The 14706-nt window shown below is 46.0% G+C and overlaps 2 protein-coding genes across 2 annotated transcripts in view; both read right to left on the bottom strand.

The window, feature by feature from the left end:
• Positions 1–14706, bottom strand: part of LOC149445407 (uncharacterized) — a 127972-nt gene that overhangs the window by 89119 nt on the left and 24147 nt on the right. The window lies entirely within an intron of this gene.
• LOC149445408 (uncharacterized) lies at positions 4081–6538 on the bottom strand. Its single transcript, XM_089653846.1, has one exon. The coding sequence runs from the start codon at positions 6535–6537 to the stop codon at positions 5809–5811; it is 729 nt and encodes a 242-aa protein (XP_089509972.1). The 5' UTR covers position 6538; the 3' UTR covers positions 4081–5808.

Raw genomic sequence — 14706 nt, 5'->3', positions numbered from 1 at the left:
TATGAATGACTGAATGTTACAGACCTACTTCACCCCCAGGAGACCAATCTATTGGTATAAAAAGGTTGTCATCTACTTGTTTCAGTTATCCCCGTACAATCCTTCTGTCATCTTCTGTAAGTGCACACAACCATCCCTATCCTACCTGAGATACCAAGAGGACATTGTTACAGCCCTCCTCTATCCAGATAGCCATGTCCCCGAACAAGGTCACTCCTATTCAGGGACCAGACTTCATGAAAGACATTTCCCCAATATCCTCCCTCCGACCCAAACAGGACGCCAACCCCAAAGAAAATGTCCAGTATGTTCCAGTAACAGAATTCACCATGACACCCCATACTACTGTCCCCAATGTTCCCCCCAGCCAGGCCTCTGTATTGGAGAGAACTTCCCAATCCATCATACATCTCTACACTATTAGTGACATAGAAGGGAAGGGAAGATATTGTTACAGTGTCTGCTGTCTGTGATTTCCCTGTATGACGATGCCTCTGCCTGCCCACTGAACTGACCCTGGACTGTTTATTGACCGTGCTTCTGTCTGCCCACTGAACTGACCCTGGACTGTTTATTGACGATGCCTCTGCCTGCCCACTGAACTGACCCTGGACTGTTTATTGACGATGCCTCTGCCTGCCCACTGAACTGACCCTGGACTGTTTATTGACGATGCCTCTGCCTGCCCACTGAACTGACCCTGGACTGTTCATTGACGATGCCTCTGCCTGCCCACTGAACTGACCCTGGACTGTTTATTGACGATGCCTCTGCCTGCCCACTGAACTGACCCTGGACTGTTTATTGACCATGCCTCTGCCGGCCCACTGAACTGACCCTGGACTGTTTATTGACCGTGCCTCTGCCTGCCCACTGAACTGACCCTGGACTGTTTATTGACCGTGCCTCTGCCTGCCCACTGAACTGACCCTGGACTGTTTATTGACCGTGCCTCTGCCTGCCCACTGAACTTACCCTGGACTGTTTATTGACCATGCCTCTGCCTGCCCACTGAACTGACCCTGGACTGTTTATTGATGATGCCTCCGCCTGCCCACTGAACTGACCCTGGACTGTTTATTGACCGTGCCTCTGCCTGCCCACTGAACTGACCCTGGACTGTTTATTGACCGTGCCTCTGCCTGCCCACTGAACTGACCCTGGACTGTTTATTGACCGTGCCTCTGCCTGCCCACTGAACTTACCCTGGACTGTTTATTGACCATGCCTCTGCCTGCCCACTGAACTGACCCTGGACTGTTCATTGATGATGCCTCTGCCTGTCCACTGAACTGACCCTGGACTGTTCATTGACGGTGCCTCTGCCTGCCTACTGAACTGACCCTGGACTGTTTATTGACCATGCCTCTGCCTGCCTACTGAACTTACCCTGGACTGTTTATTGACCATGCCTCTGCCTGCCCACTGAACTTACCCTGGACTGTTTATTGACCATGCCTCTGCCTGCCCACTGAACTGACCCTGGACTGTTCATTGATGATGCCTCTGCCTGCCCACTGAACTGACCCTGGACTGTTCATTGATGATGCCTCTGCCTGCCCACTGAACTGACCCTGGACTGTTCATTGACGGTGCCTCTGCCTGCCCACTGAACTGACCCTGGACTGTTCATTGACGATGCCTCTGCCTGTCCACTGAACTGACCCTGGACTGTTCATTGACGATGCCTCTGCCTGCCCACTGAACTGACCCTGGACTGTTTATTGACCATGCCTCTGCCTGCCCACTGAACTGACCCTGGCCTGTTTATTGACCATGCCTCTGCCTGCCCACTGAACTGACCCTGGACTGTTTATTGACGATGCCTCTGCCTGCCCACTGAACTGACCCTGGACTGTTCATTGACGGTGCCTCTGCCTGCCCACTGAACTGACCCTGGACTGTTTATTGACGATGCCTCTGCCTGCCCACTGAACTGACCCTGGACTGTTTATTGATAATGCCTCTGTGTGCCTCGCGCGCGCCTCCTACCTGTTTACAAAACATACGTTTTAAAACATGCTTTTGCCCTGCCATGCTGCCCTGCCGCCGTATTTCTACAGTGGCTGGGCGGCATGTGGTTAAGTTATTTGCATAATTTCCCCCTTTTTTTCCCTGCTCTTTGGATCATAATCCATAAACTCTTCCATCTAGTGCAAGGTGGACGCTGTGCCCCTCCATCCCTCCTTGTGTTGTGTGATGGAGGTGTTGGTTCCTGGGCTCTCCATCCCGCAACTGATGACTCTGTGAGCAGTAGACTGTGGCTGTGTGCAGCCGCCCTCCGTCTGTTCGGATTTACATATGGGCGGTTTCAGCGGCTTCTCGGTTGCACCTCCTGTGATATGCCCTCCAGTGACAAGTAAAGATGGCGGCTGGAACGCATTGAGCAGGCACCCTCTAGGGGTTACATACCGGCGTGCATTCCACCGCCATCTGAGCAGCCTCTGCTGTTGATTGATTGTTTGAAGTTCCTCTCTCCACTGCCGTTGTTACAATTCTGACACATCGAACACAATACTTCCTCATAATATTCCTCTAAACCCGTCTGATCACTTGGAAAGAGTTCTAAAGAGTTGCTGAAGCATTTTAAGAGCTCTAATAACATGGATTTAATGCAAATCACTCAGCAAAAGATCGATATGCTCTGATCACAATGTACAGGTAAAGCTGAATCATGGATTTATTACTATTTGTATTCATACTTTTATTATTCATTTCAGTGATCAACATCATTATTTTATAGCAGTCATGTACTGGGCATTATATATTATATATACATGTTTTATATATATACACACAAACACACATATACAGTATACACAGTTGTGCTCAAAAGTTTACATACCCTGGCAGAAATCGTGACATTTTGGTATTGATACAGAAAATATGACTGATCTGCCAAAAAACTGTCTTTTATTTAGGGATAGTGATCATATGAAGCCATTTATAATCACAGAGTTGTTTGGCTCCTTTTTAAAGCATAATGATAACAGAAATCACCCAAATGGCCCGGATCAGAGGTTTCCCTCCCCTGGAATGTTTGGCCTTGGTACAGACACACAAGGTGACACACACGGGTTAAAATGGCAATTAGAGACTAAAATCCACATCTGTGGCTTTTTAATTTGCAATTAGTGTCAGTGTATAAATAGTCAATGAGTTTGATAGCTCTCGCGTGGAAGCACTGAGCAAGCTAGATACTGAGCCATGGGGAGCAGAAAAGAACTGTCAAGTAACAAGGTAATGGATCTTTATAAAGATTGAAAAGGACATAAAAAGATATCCAAAGCCTTGAATAGGCCAATCAGTACTGTTACATCACCTATTAAGAAGTGGAAAGTTCGGGGATCTCTTGATACCAAGCCAAGGTCAGGTAGACCAAGAAAGATTGCAGCTATAACTGAGAGAAGAATTGTTCAGGATACAAAGAAAACCCCCCACAGGCAACCTCAAAAGAAATCCAGGCTGCTCTGGAAAAAGATGGTGTGGTTGTTTTTAAGGAGTACAATACGGTGATACTTGAACAAAAATGAACTGCTTGGTGGAGGTACCAGGAAGACGCTTTTACTGCACCAATGCCACAAAAAAGCCTGGTTACATAATGCCTGACAACACCTTGACATGCCTAACTGGGCCATCTTGTGTCATTGATGCAGTAAAGGCTTCTTTCTGGCACCTCCACCATGCAGCTCATTTTTGTTCAAGTGTCATCATATTGCGCTCCTTCAAAACAACCGCACTGTCTTTTTCCAGAACAGCCTGGATTTTTCTTGTGGTTACCTACGGGTTTCCCTTTGTATCCCAAACAATTCTTCTGGCAGTTGTGGCTGCAATCTTTCTTGGTCTACCTGACCTTGGCTTGGTATCAAGAGGTCCCTGAATTTTCTACTTCTTAGTGGAAGTGATGACTGGCATATTCAAGGCTTTGGACATCTTTTTATGTCCTTTTCCATCTTTATAAAGTTCCATTACCTTGTTACGCGGGACATTTAACAGTTCTTTTCTGCTCCCCATGGCTCAGTATCTAGCCTAGTCAGTGCTTCCACATAAGAGCTAACAAACTCATTGATTATTTATACACTGACACTAATTGCAATTTACAAAGCCACAGATGTGGGACATTAACCTCTAATTGGAATTTTTGTCCATGGAGGACGCTGGGGAGGCTGCACTATGAATACCCCCCCAGGTGATCCAAGATATGGAGAGAATTGTCGTTGTTCACCTGGTGACGTCTGCTGGGGCTCATCCTGGGACGGAGGAAAATGGGTCTCCGAGTGTGTCCTCCTGAGAAGATGTCTGTGATGGAGGTGAGGGCTGCTGCAGTGGTGGGCTGCTGTGTTTTGTGGCTTTCTGCACCGGTGCCATCTTGGCTGGAGGAGTCCACTGTAGAAGAGGGGACTGGCGGTCTGACTGAGGCTGCTGTGTGGGCTTCTTTTTCACCATTAGCACCGACTGTACATCTTGTGTTCCCCCAGCTAGTGCTGCTGTTTCCAGGACCCCTCCTCTGCCCCACTTGCTTCATTTATCTCGGATGGTGGAGGACGTGCAGAGTGCGGTCAGCACATAACCTGTCCCTGCCCAGCGCATGCGCACTGAGGGTTCAAAGACATTTTCTAGCAAAAATACTGATTGTTACATGGAAACAAAAAGTGTCAGAAATGGCTTGGGGGGGGTCACTGTCCTATTCCTGATCTGTGCCGGCTGTCCCATGTCCTGGTATGAAGACATCTCCTCTTCTCTCTGTATTGCTTCCTTTGTGTGAGATCCCCGGAGATCCTGCCAGTCCCTCTGCTTCCCTGTCACTTTCATGGTCAGTTCTCCATCCATGCTGAAAACAAAGCCTGCTCTCCTTCAATGATAAGACTTGTCCTGACACCCCCCCTGCTCAGCCATGCACTGGGAAGACCTGTAAACAGAAGTCAATTGTGCTGTTGTTTCTCCTTCCCATATACAGCTGAGATCAGAGGGAATGTGATCACTTATAAAAAGGGGAACAATGTATTTCTAATCTTTTTCTATCTATACACAAACGCTTTTCTTTCATTTTTATGTTTACCAGAACTGGTTGTATTACAAGGTGAAGACTTACATACAGATCACCTTCTATCCTTCCATGTCTACTGTAGTCAGAAGTGTATTAGTATGAATCCATGCCTGAAGAAGGAGAGTAAGGGGTCTGCTGATAGAAAATTAATTGGACGAATGTGACACAAATTCATCGAGCCCTTACAGACTCTGGCTGTAATGTAACACATTGATTTCCTATGACCGTCAGCTCCATCTAGTGACCATAATGAGGTATTATTCATGAAATACCTCAATCAGTAAAAGTATCTCAATACTGCATTATAGCCACTAGATGGAGCCAAGAATATCAGAGTATGAAATAAAATACGGCCAATGTTCATCACAGCTGGGCGAATGCCGGTCACATTCATTCAGCTCATTCTTTTTTTAAACCAACCTCCAAGTGTTTGTGAAATCTCCCACCACAAAATGTACCAATGACAGGGCAGGACTCCATTTTTATTCTCCTGCTATCAATGGCCAACCCGGTCCCACATTTCATCCATGTCTTTGGGGACCACTGATCTCCTTATCAACTGTTTCTTCCATGATGAAGATCAGCCATGGAGTATATCTGAGGTGTATATCAGGGTGTGCTTCTTCCCCACATGAGAGCTGGGATGTCCAGCAACATTCATCTAGAAGACATTTCCCGCACTCAAGGCACTAATACACCTCCAGGGTTGTGTGGGATCCCTGATGTACAGGAAGACAGGACTTCAGTGAGGAACATTTCCCTCACTCAGGACAGGAAAGTGGCTTCTTCCCTGTGTGACATCTCTGATGGTTGTAAAGACTGGACCTTCGTGAAAAACATTTCCCACACTCAAGACAGGAATATGGCTTCTCTCCTGTGTGGGATCTGTGATGTGTGTAAAGATGGGACTTGTGTGGAAAACATTTCCCACACTCAGGGCAGGAAAACGGCTTCTCTCCCGTGTGAGATCTCTGATGTGTGTAAAGACTGGACTTCTGTGAAAAACATTTCCCACACTCAGCACAGGAATATGGCTTCTCCCCCGTATGAGATCTCTGATGTCTGTAAAGATCAGACTTCTGTAGAAAACATTTCTCACACTCAAGACAGGAATATATTTTCCAACCTGTGTGGGATCCCTGATGTCTGTAAAGATTGGACTTCACTGAAAAACATTTCCCGCACTCAAGACAGGAATATGGCTTCTCCCCTGTGTGAGATCTTTTATGCACATTAAGTTTGGATTTAGAATGGAACCTCTTCCCGCACTCAGGACAGGAGAAGCTCTTCCCTGTTGGAAGGCCGGCCCGGTCCCACACAGTCTGAGGTTCCTCAGGATACGAGGAATCCGATGGTCCATCTACACTGGGTGGTGACGGATGGACATTGGAGGGAGCCGGGTTTTCTCCTGGACTATACTGTGTGATGTCCTCATCTTCTACTTTCCAGTCTGGAGACAAAGTGAGACAATCCTCGGAGGTTTTCCTCATCTCCCGGCCATGGACTAAAATACAAAGACAAAGAGGATTACTAGACAGGAGCTGATTGGTTCCCCCAAACCAGGACTCCGCCCACATCAGGCAGCTTGGTCTCCAAGGAGCTTACAATTCCACCCTCAAGGGAACTAGGAAATGGCTCCTCTGATCTCCTACCAGGTCATTTCTTTATTCACGGACCTTAGTCAGAGAGTGAGGAAACAACCAGAACTGTCTTTTATAGGAGGGACAGTGATGAGGGGATTATAGGATTATAGGATGAGGGTCCCCACCCCCTCTATCACTCATCGCCATCTTCCCAACACAAGAAGTACTGCACTTCCTTATTTACTCCATGATTTAGTCATGAAGAACAGCGGGGCTGAGCCCCACCAGAGGTCAGAGAGAGAGGATGGGGGGAGAACAACCAAGATGAAGACTGGACTGATCCTGAAGACCCCCATCATTGGGGTATTGACTCCTCCCTCATTATCACTTTCTGTTTAAGGGTCCAAAGTTGGAGGATGTTATCACATTATTATCACCATGTAAAAGTCTGTGCTCCAATCACATCATCCGATATAAAATGTCCAGCTGGGAGGAAATAGGGGGAACAAAAAAGAGGTTGAGCAGAGCTTATGAATCAACATTTTTCTGCCAGCTGAACCCCAGAATCTCCATAAATCCAGTCTAGATACATAAATTGTGTCTGCAGCACAGAGAAGGAAGATTATCCGAGAGAAATCCAGGAATACAGGACGGGGAACACAGCTCAGGAAAGTGACCAGGGGATTACAGGCTGATATCACCCAGTCCCCGCCCTACTCTGGACCAATCAGTGAGCAGTATGGGTGGAGGAATGGATTTAGTGTTCATGACCCACCTGTGCTGATCTCTGTAGGAGTGTCCTCCTCTATAAATGTCCCCGTTATTCCATCCTCCTCCATAGACTGCTGATCATCCCTCACATACGTCTCTTCTTCTTCAACCTCAAATTCTCTCAGGTTTCCACTCTGAATATATAATAAAATGCCATCAATGGTAACAATGCAGATAATGTACAGATCCTAATGATACTATCAGTGATTGTTCCTCATCTACCTGATGATGGTGAGGGATGGTGTGACCTTCCTGTGTGGAATCCCGGGAATACAGAGGACGGGGACATCTCTCTGGTGGGTTCCCATGACTGGATCCATCTGTAGGAAACACACACACTGACTGAATCCATTGTTTCTATGTGTTTATCAGATGATGGGGGATCTAGGTGGATCCTCCGTACTGCTCTCTCCTTTACAATAAAGTCTCCTCTTACCCGGTGATGTGAGGGGCGGCTGATTGTCCATCATGACGTCCTTGTAGAGATCCTTGTGTCCTTCTAAATACTCCCACTCCTCCATGGAGAAATAGACAGTGACACCCTGACACCTTATAGGAACCTGACACACACAATGATACAGTCACCATCCAGACACATCCCTTGTCTGTTACTGGAGAATGTCCCAGAATTCCCGGCACCGCTCACCTCTCCTGTCAGAAGCTCCATCATCTTCTTGGTGACTTCTAGAATCTTCTGCATGTTGTGTCTCTCAGGGTTTAGGGAGTCACATGGAGGCACTGTGATGGTCATATGATCACCTGACTTCAGAAGAGGAAATCTCTGTATTGAGGAACCAATAGGAATATAATGTTAGACTCCCAGAATCCTCCTCACCTCTCCGGTCAGGTCTGTGTTTTATTAATAGAGATAAGAGTGATGTCATGTGACCTCCCAGAATCCTCCTCACCTCTCCGGTCAGGTCTGTGTTTTATTAATAGAGATGAGAGTGATGTCATGTGACCTCCCAGAATCCTCCTCACCTCTCCGGTCAGGTCTGTGTTTTATTAATAAAGAGTGATGTCATGTTGTGATGGATTTGGTAAAATGCCTATTTTGTTTCCTATTGAATATATATATATACGCTATTTCTATAAGTTTTATAAATATTTACTTTTATACTTTAATACATATGTTGTGTGAATATTTTCTGCCTGCTGGGCTTTGTGGTACTTTAAGAAATCTTTGCTTAAGAAATATTTGCTCACAGGAACAGACCCCCTCCCATCGTGTGATTTGGAAGACAAAAGAATGTTTTTCTCTTTTTAAGATAAGACTGAAGAAGATCACACCTATACCATGACGGAGATTGTTTTCGTGTAAAGTGACCAATCAAAGACTAATATAATGCTTATGCTGTTATCACGTGATGTTCGCATCATTTTTCATATATAAGCTCACGGTTTCATTTCAATAAATTAGAGAGAAGTTTTCACAGACCAAACGTGTCAGTGTGAGTTTCTTTATGTGCGCACATTCCAAAAGCTGGCCAGCGTCATAAATTTTGGACCGGAACAGATAAGCACTGGATGATTAAGTCCATGACTAAAACAATTTGGTGCCAAGAAACCCGGGAACTGAATAATGAACCTGCAGCCAGCCGCCATGAAAAGGCGTTCGGTGTCAGTCAAACTGGACAGGCCGGAGAGCTTGATCAACTCTCGGAGCATGGTAAGATATATTTTGCTATCTTACCATTGCTTATCCTGTCTTTGTTGTTGATTCATACCTGTGCCTAGTACGGCTGCTAAAGGTCACTAAAGGCAGGTAACCTTGTATGCCCGGAGTTTATTTAAATATACCTGCATGTGCTTATCTGTTACCTGGGTCTCTGTTGTGTGTTTTTATGTATCAGTCTTGAGGTGGAAGAGAAGTGGACCTACTGAGGGTTTTGACACATAATTTCTCTGGGTGTGTGGTAACCTTGTGTGTTGACCACAACAGAGGAGGTGTCGGATATGCGTCACGGTAGTGTGACAGCGGGTGCCGTAACTGTTTGTGTGGGTTACGATGAGTTACTCAGTGGTCTGTACTCAGAGCCCACCAAGATAGACTGCTATGTTATGTCCTAAATGTGTGTCTGTAAGCTAATGTTTGCCATTCATAACAGAAGGTTGGGGTTTGTTAAGGGTTAAGGAAAGTCTGGACAGCAGCCTGTGAAGTGTCTTAGATTTGTTAGGAAGGACCAGGGACAGGAGGAGATGGGTCAGACGCTGATAAGACCCTTAGAAAGGAATGTTAGCACGTGACCTGGTTGCACAGAGGGAGGGGGAGCAGTATGTTAAAGGGAATAGTTAAGTTAGAAAGTATATGGAATCAAAGATAAGGAGGTATGAGAAAAAAAAAGAGAAGAAAGATGTCTTAGTTGACAAACATGTGCTGAAGACAGCAAGAAGTTTGGTATAATGTAGCCGAAGTTATCCACAAAGAGTAGTGGACAGAACAGGTATTGCTACAGGAAAAAAAAAAAAAAAAAAAACTGTTTATGTGTACCATTAATGTGTTAAAATATTGAAAAGGATTACTGGCATGTCATATTGTGAAGGAAGTGAAGCAGTTAAAGTTATCTAAAGTAGCGAAAGTTTGTAAGCTGAAGGTCAGGACTGGCATAAATCATTGTAGGAACAGAGAGGAATGTTATGTGAAAAAAGGTTTGCTGAACGTGACAGAAGTTTGGTACAGAACTGGAAAAGTGTTGTATAAAGAAGGATAGTTGGAAGAAATTCAGGAAAATGGCAATTGTATAATGTATTTGTATCACAAAATTGTAAATGGAAGTGTGCTAAAACCACCGCCCTATGTTGGAATGTGGGGTGGAGGAGGGGAGGGACAGCACTGCCCTTCATCTAACGCCTACTTTATGCCCACCACCCCAGCCCTGCCCAGTACACTTCCTGAAGGCAGCCATCTTGCTGCTCCTGCTTTGTCCCTTCCTGCCCTGCCCAGTACACTTCCTGATGGCAGCCATCTTGCTGCTCCTGCTTTGTCCCTTCCTGCCCAGCCCAGTACACTTCCTGGAGGCGGCCATATTGGTACATCAAAATTAGACAAATGGAAGGCCAACGCCTTGAGTGAGCCGCCTCTACCCAGTGTGTCCGGTCTTACAAGTCAATGGTACATTCTACGTGGCACCGGATGTGCTGAGCAGAATCCCAAGTTGTCTATGGTCCACAGGACCCGAAGATATTGGACGTTTAAAAGGTACCCCCAATTATGGTGGAACTGAAGCCTGGAGCTCCCCTACCCAGGAAACCACAGTACCCACTGAAACCAGCGCAATCCAAGGCCATTTCGAAGCAGGTCAAGTCCCTTGTGGCAAATGGTGCACTCATACCTTGTACCTCTCCATGTAATACGCTTTTGTTCCCGATAAGAAAAGAAGACACCCAAAGGAGAACCAGAGAAGTACAGGATGATACAGGACCTCCGAGCAGTGAATGAAGCCACTGTCTTAGAGACACCTATCGTTCCAAATCCCCACACTTTACTCACAGGGGTATCTCCAACAGCAAAGTAATTCACCGTGGTGGACCTGGCAAATGCATTCTCCAGCGTTCCCTTGTATCCTCCCTGTAGATACTTCTTTGCTTTTATCCATGAGGGGCAGCAATACACCTGGGCAGTTATGCCACAAGGGGGCGCAAAATTCCCTGAGTCAGTTTGCCAAAGCCATGACCACCATACTGGGCACGTGGCAAAAGGAACATTCGGCAGAGGTCCTTCTTCAATATGTGGATGACTTTTCCTCTGTGCTGATGACCTGCCCACGGCTGAAGAAGCCTCAGAGAGTTTACTATGTTACTTGGCACACCAAGGCTGTAAGGCCTCTAAACTGAAGTTGCAATGATGCTCTACAACAGTCGTGTTCTTGGGCCACTGCCTCTCACATGGAACAAGGCATCTTATGAAGGAAAGAGTTAAGGCCATCCAGAACTTGCCACTCCCTTTAGGCCAGAAGCCATTCCATGCCTTTCTTGGCCTCATATCCTACTGTAGGTCATGGATTCCTGATGTTTCTTGGTTTATGCAACAACTCTACGATGCTCTCAAGTCTGAGCCCTTCCATCTGTCCGAAGAGGCCGACTCCAATTTTTTTGACTCTAAAACGCTTATTTTCTTCAGCCCCAGCCCTAGGTCTACCAGACTACGAGAAACCTTTCAAACTGTTCATGTCTGAACGCCAAGGCCATGGCACAGGAGTATTGGCCCAGTCCCACGGAGACTGCCTACGATCCGTAGGCTACTACTCATGCCATTTAGACCCAGTGGCTAGAGGAGCACCCTTGTGTCTGCGTGCAGTTTTCGCTGCTCCAGCTCTGCTGGATAAGACCTCTGATATCGTACTGGGACATGAACTTGTTCTTCTGGCACCGTATGCCATTGCTGCCATTTTAAACCAAGTCCAACCTAAACATTTGTCCACAGCGAGGCATCTTAGACTACAGTGTTCCCTCCACCTTCCTGATAACGTCACTCTCCTACGTTGCCAAACACTGAATCTGGCCACTCTCCTCCCAATTGCTGAGGGGGGTAATGAAGGTAATGCAGAAAGTGGAGAGGATGATGGAGCCACTGAGCCTCATAATTGTCTTGAAGTGATGAAAATGGAAATCTTCCATCTCCCCACAGTGAGTGAAACACCTCTGCAGGATCCAGACTTCACTTTCTTTGTTGATGGTTCCAGATATGCAGATGAAGGAGGCACATATTACACAGGATTTGCGGTCACTACTGAAGACACAGTCCTACAGGCAAGAGCCCTATCGCCAGCAATATCTGCACAGGGAGCTGAACTTCAAGCACTTACAACAGCATGCCAGATGAATTAAGGAAAAAGGGCCAATATCTACACAGACTCCAGATATGCCTTTGGGATGGCCCATGACTTTGGACCCATATGGAAGGCAAGAGGATTTATGACTGCGGCAGGTACATCCATAAGACATGGAGCAGCCATTGGACGACTGCTGGAAGCACTCCTTCTACCCATTCAAGTGGCTATTCTGAAGGTAAAAGCTCATGGGAAATTAAACTCCTCAGAAGCCAAAGGCAATAATCTGGCAGATTTGGCGGCAAAACAAGCAGCCATGGGACCACCAGAAATGGAAGGAGAGGTGATCGGAGAGTGGGAACCAATGTTCACCTTACAGACCTTACCTGTGGACAGAAACTACTTCAAGGAACTCCAAGAAGCAGCAAGTCCAGGAGAAGAAGAAAGCTGGAGACGGAGAGGAGCTATTCTCAAAGACTGTCTGTTTGAGTGCAACAAGAGGCTTTGTTTACCCAAGAATATGTTTCCAGCTGTAGTCCAGTGGGCACACAGAGCAGTCCATCTGTCAAAGAGCCTCATGAACTCTGTCATCAACAAGTACTATGTAGCGCCTGGAATCACCACATTGACGAACAATTTTTGCAGAACATGTGCCATCTGTGCAAAATGCAATCCGGGACGCACAGAGAAGACACCACAGAAACACTTGGCCAAACCCCTATACCCTTTTCATAGGATACAAATTGACCATATCCAGATGCCAAAGAGTGGGCGGTTGAGTACACCCTAGTGGTGTTGGACATGCTTTCCAGTTGGCCAGAGGCCTTTGCTGTAACTAACAGGACTGCTAAAACAACTGCGAAGAAACTCCCCACTGAGGTTGTATGCAGATATGGGCTTCCAGAGGTGATAGAGAGTGACCAGGGCCCCGCCTTCACAGCTTCAGTAACCAAAGAAATATGGGCGGCATTAGGAGTCACTCTGGCGTTCCATACCCCCTATCACCCCCAAAGTAGTGGGAAAGTAGAAAGAATGCTAAAAGTAGCCCAAGAGACTGGCATGAGTTGGCCAGACAGTCTGTTTATTGCCCTATTTAGTGTCAGATACACACCAAGAGAGAACACGCCCTATCCCCTTATGAGATTTTGTTTAGCTCAGCCCCCAGATTTGGTTGTTATTTTCCACAACAGTTGCAATTACAATTTGATGTGTTAACTGATTATGTGACTGTATTATCACGTGAATTAACCCGTATCCATGTCCAAGTGTTTTCTCCATTCCAGATTCTGAGTCAGATACAGGAACTCACAGCCTATCACCCGGAGATTGGGTATTAGTAAAGACATTTATGAGGAAACATTCCCTTGAGCCAAGATATGATGGTCCATTCCAAGTTCTGCTGACCACAGCCACTTCTGACAAGGTGGCCAGGAAGAACACTTGGATACACGCCTCCCACTGCAAGAAAGTCCCGAACCCTGAGGGAAAGGCGTCATCTACACCATGACAACTATGTTGTATATCCTTTTTCTAATGAGTCTGATAGAGGCTCAACAGGTGGATATCACCGAAATAGGTGACACCACTATATTTTGGTACAACTCATCCAACACTCATGTAGCTATTTACACCTTTGATTTCTGTAGTATAGATCCCATGTGGTGCTATGACCATAATCTATATGATCTTGACACAACGAGCATGTTCCGATAGTAGTGACCAGGTATACATATGTGTCATGGATGAATACTGGGGACCAAAAGATTAGAACCAGATTGGAAGGGATTAGGACTGGTGAGTATGCCCTTGCAAAGGCCATTATGCCTCTCCACATCCTAGCAGAGAATACCCCTGACCCAACGCCTGGCCGTAGGAGGAAACGAAAAGCTCCTTCTGGCAGTTTTGACCCACATGTGTATAGATGCTTTGGAGTCCCAAGGGGGGTGCCTAATAAATTTAAAGCCAGAGACCAAGTAAAGCAGGTTTTGAATCCCTGATTCCCATGATAACTGTTAATAAAAATGTAGATTAGATAAATTACATATACTACAACCAACAGAGGTTTGTGAATTACACCAGGGATGCCCTCCAAGGAATCGTTGACCAGTTAGCCCCTACATCCTACATGACATTCCAGAATAGGATGGCTCTGGACATGATTTTAGCAGAAAAAGGAGGTGTCTGTAAAATGATAGAAGGAACCGGAACATGTTGTACATATATTCCTGACAATACTGGCCCGAATGGTAAGGTTACTCTGTCTATAAAGAAATTGGAAGATCTGTCAGTTGAGTTGAAAAAAGAATTCAGGGATCACAGACTTGTGGGATCAATATTTCAGTTGGATGAGTGGGTGGCAAAAGATACTTGCCCAAATAGGGGTAACTGTATTAATAATTCTGATTCTCCTGGTCCTGGTTGTATGCTGTGTTATACCATGTGTGAGGAAATTGATGAGCAAAGCTGTAGACAACAGAACACCTACCTTCCTGAACCAGGAGCAAGAGGATCCCCACATGATAGGTGAAGAAAAACC

Source organism: Staurois parvus, unplaced genomic scaffold (assembly GCF_062004578.1).
Source record: "Staurois parvus isolate SC_StPar_1 unplaced genomic scaffold, SC_StPar_1.0 ptg000721l, whole genome shotgun sequence".
NCBI classification, from domain to species: domain Eukaryota; kingdom Metazoa; phylum Chordata; class Amphibia; order Anura; family Ranidae; genus Staurois; species Staurois parvus.
The sequence above is the reverse complement of the archived record's forward strand: the minus strand, read 5'-3'. Positions and strand labels throughout refer to the sequence as shown.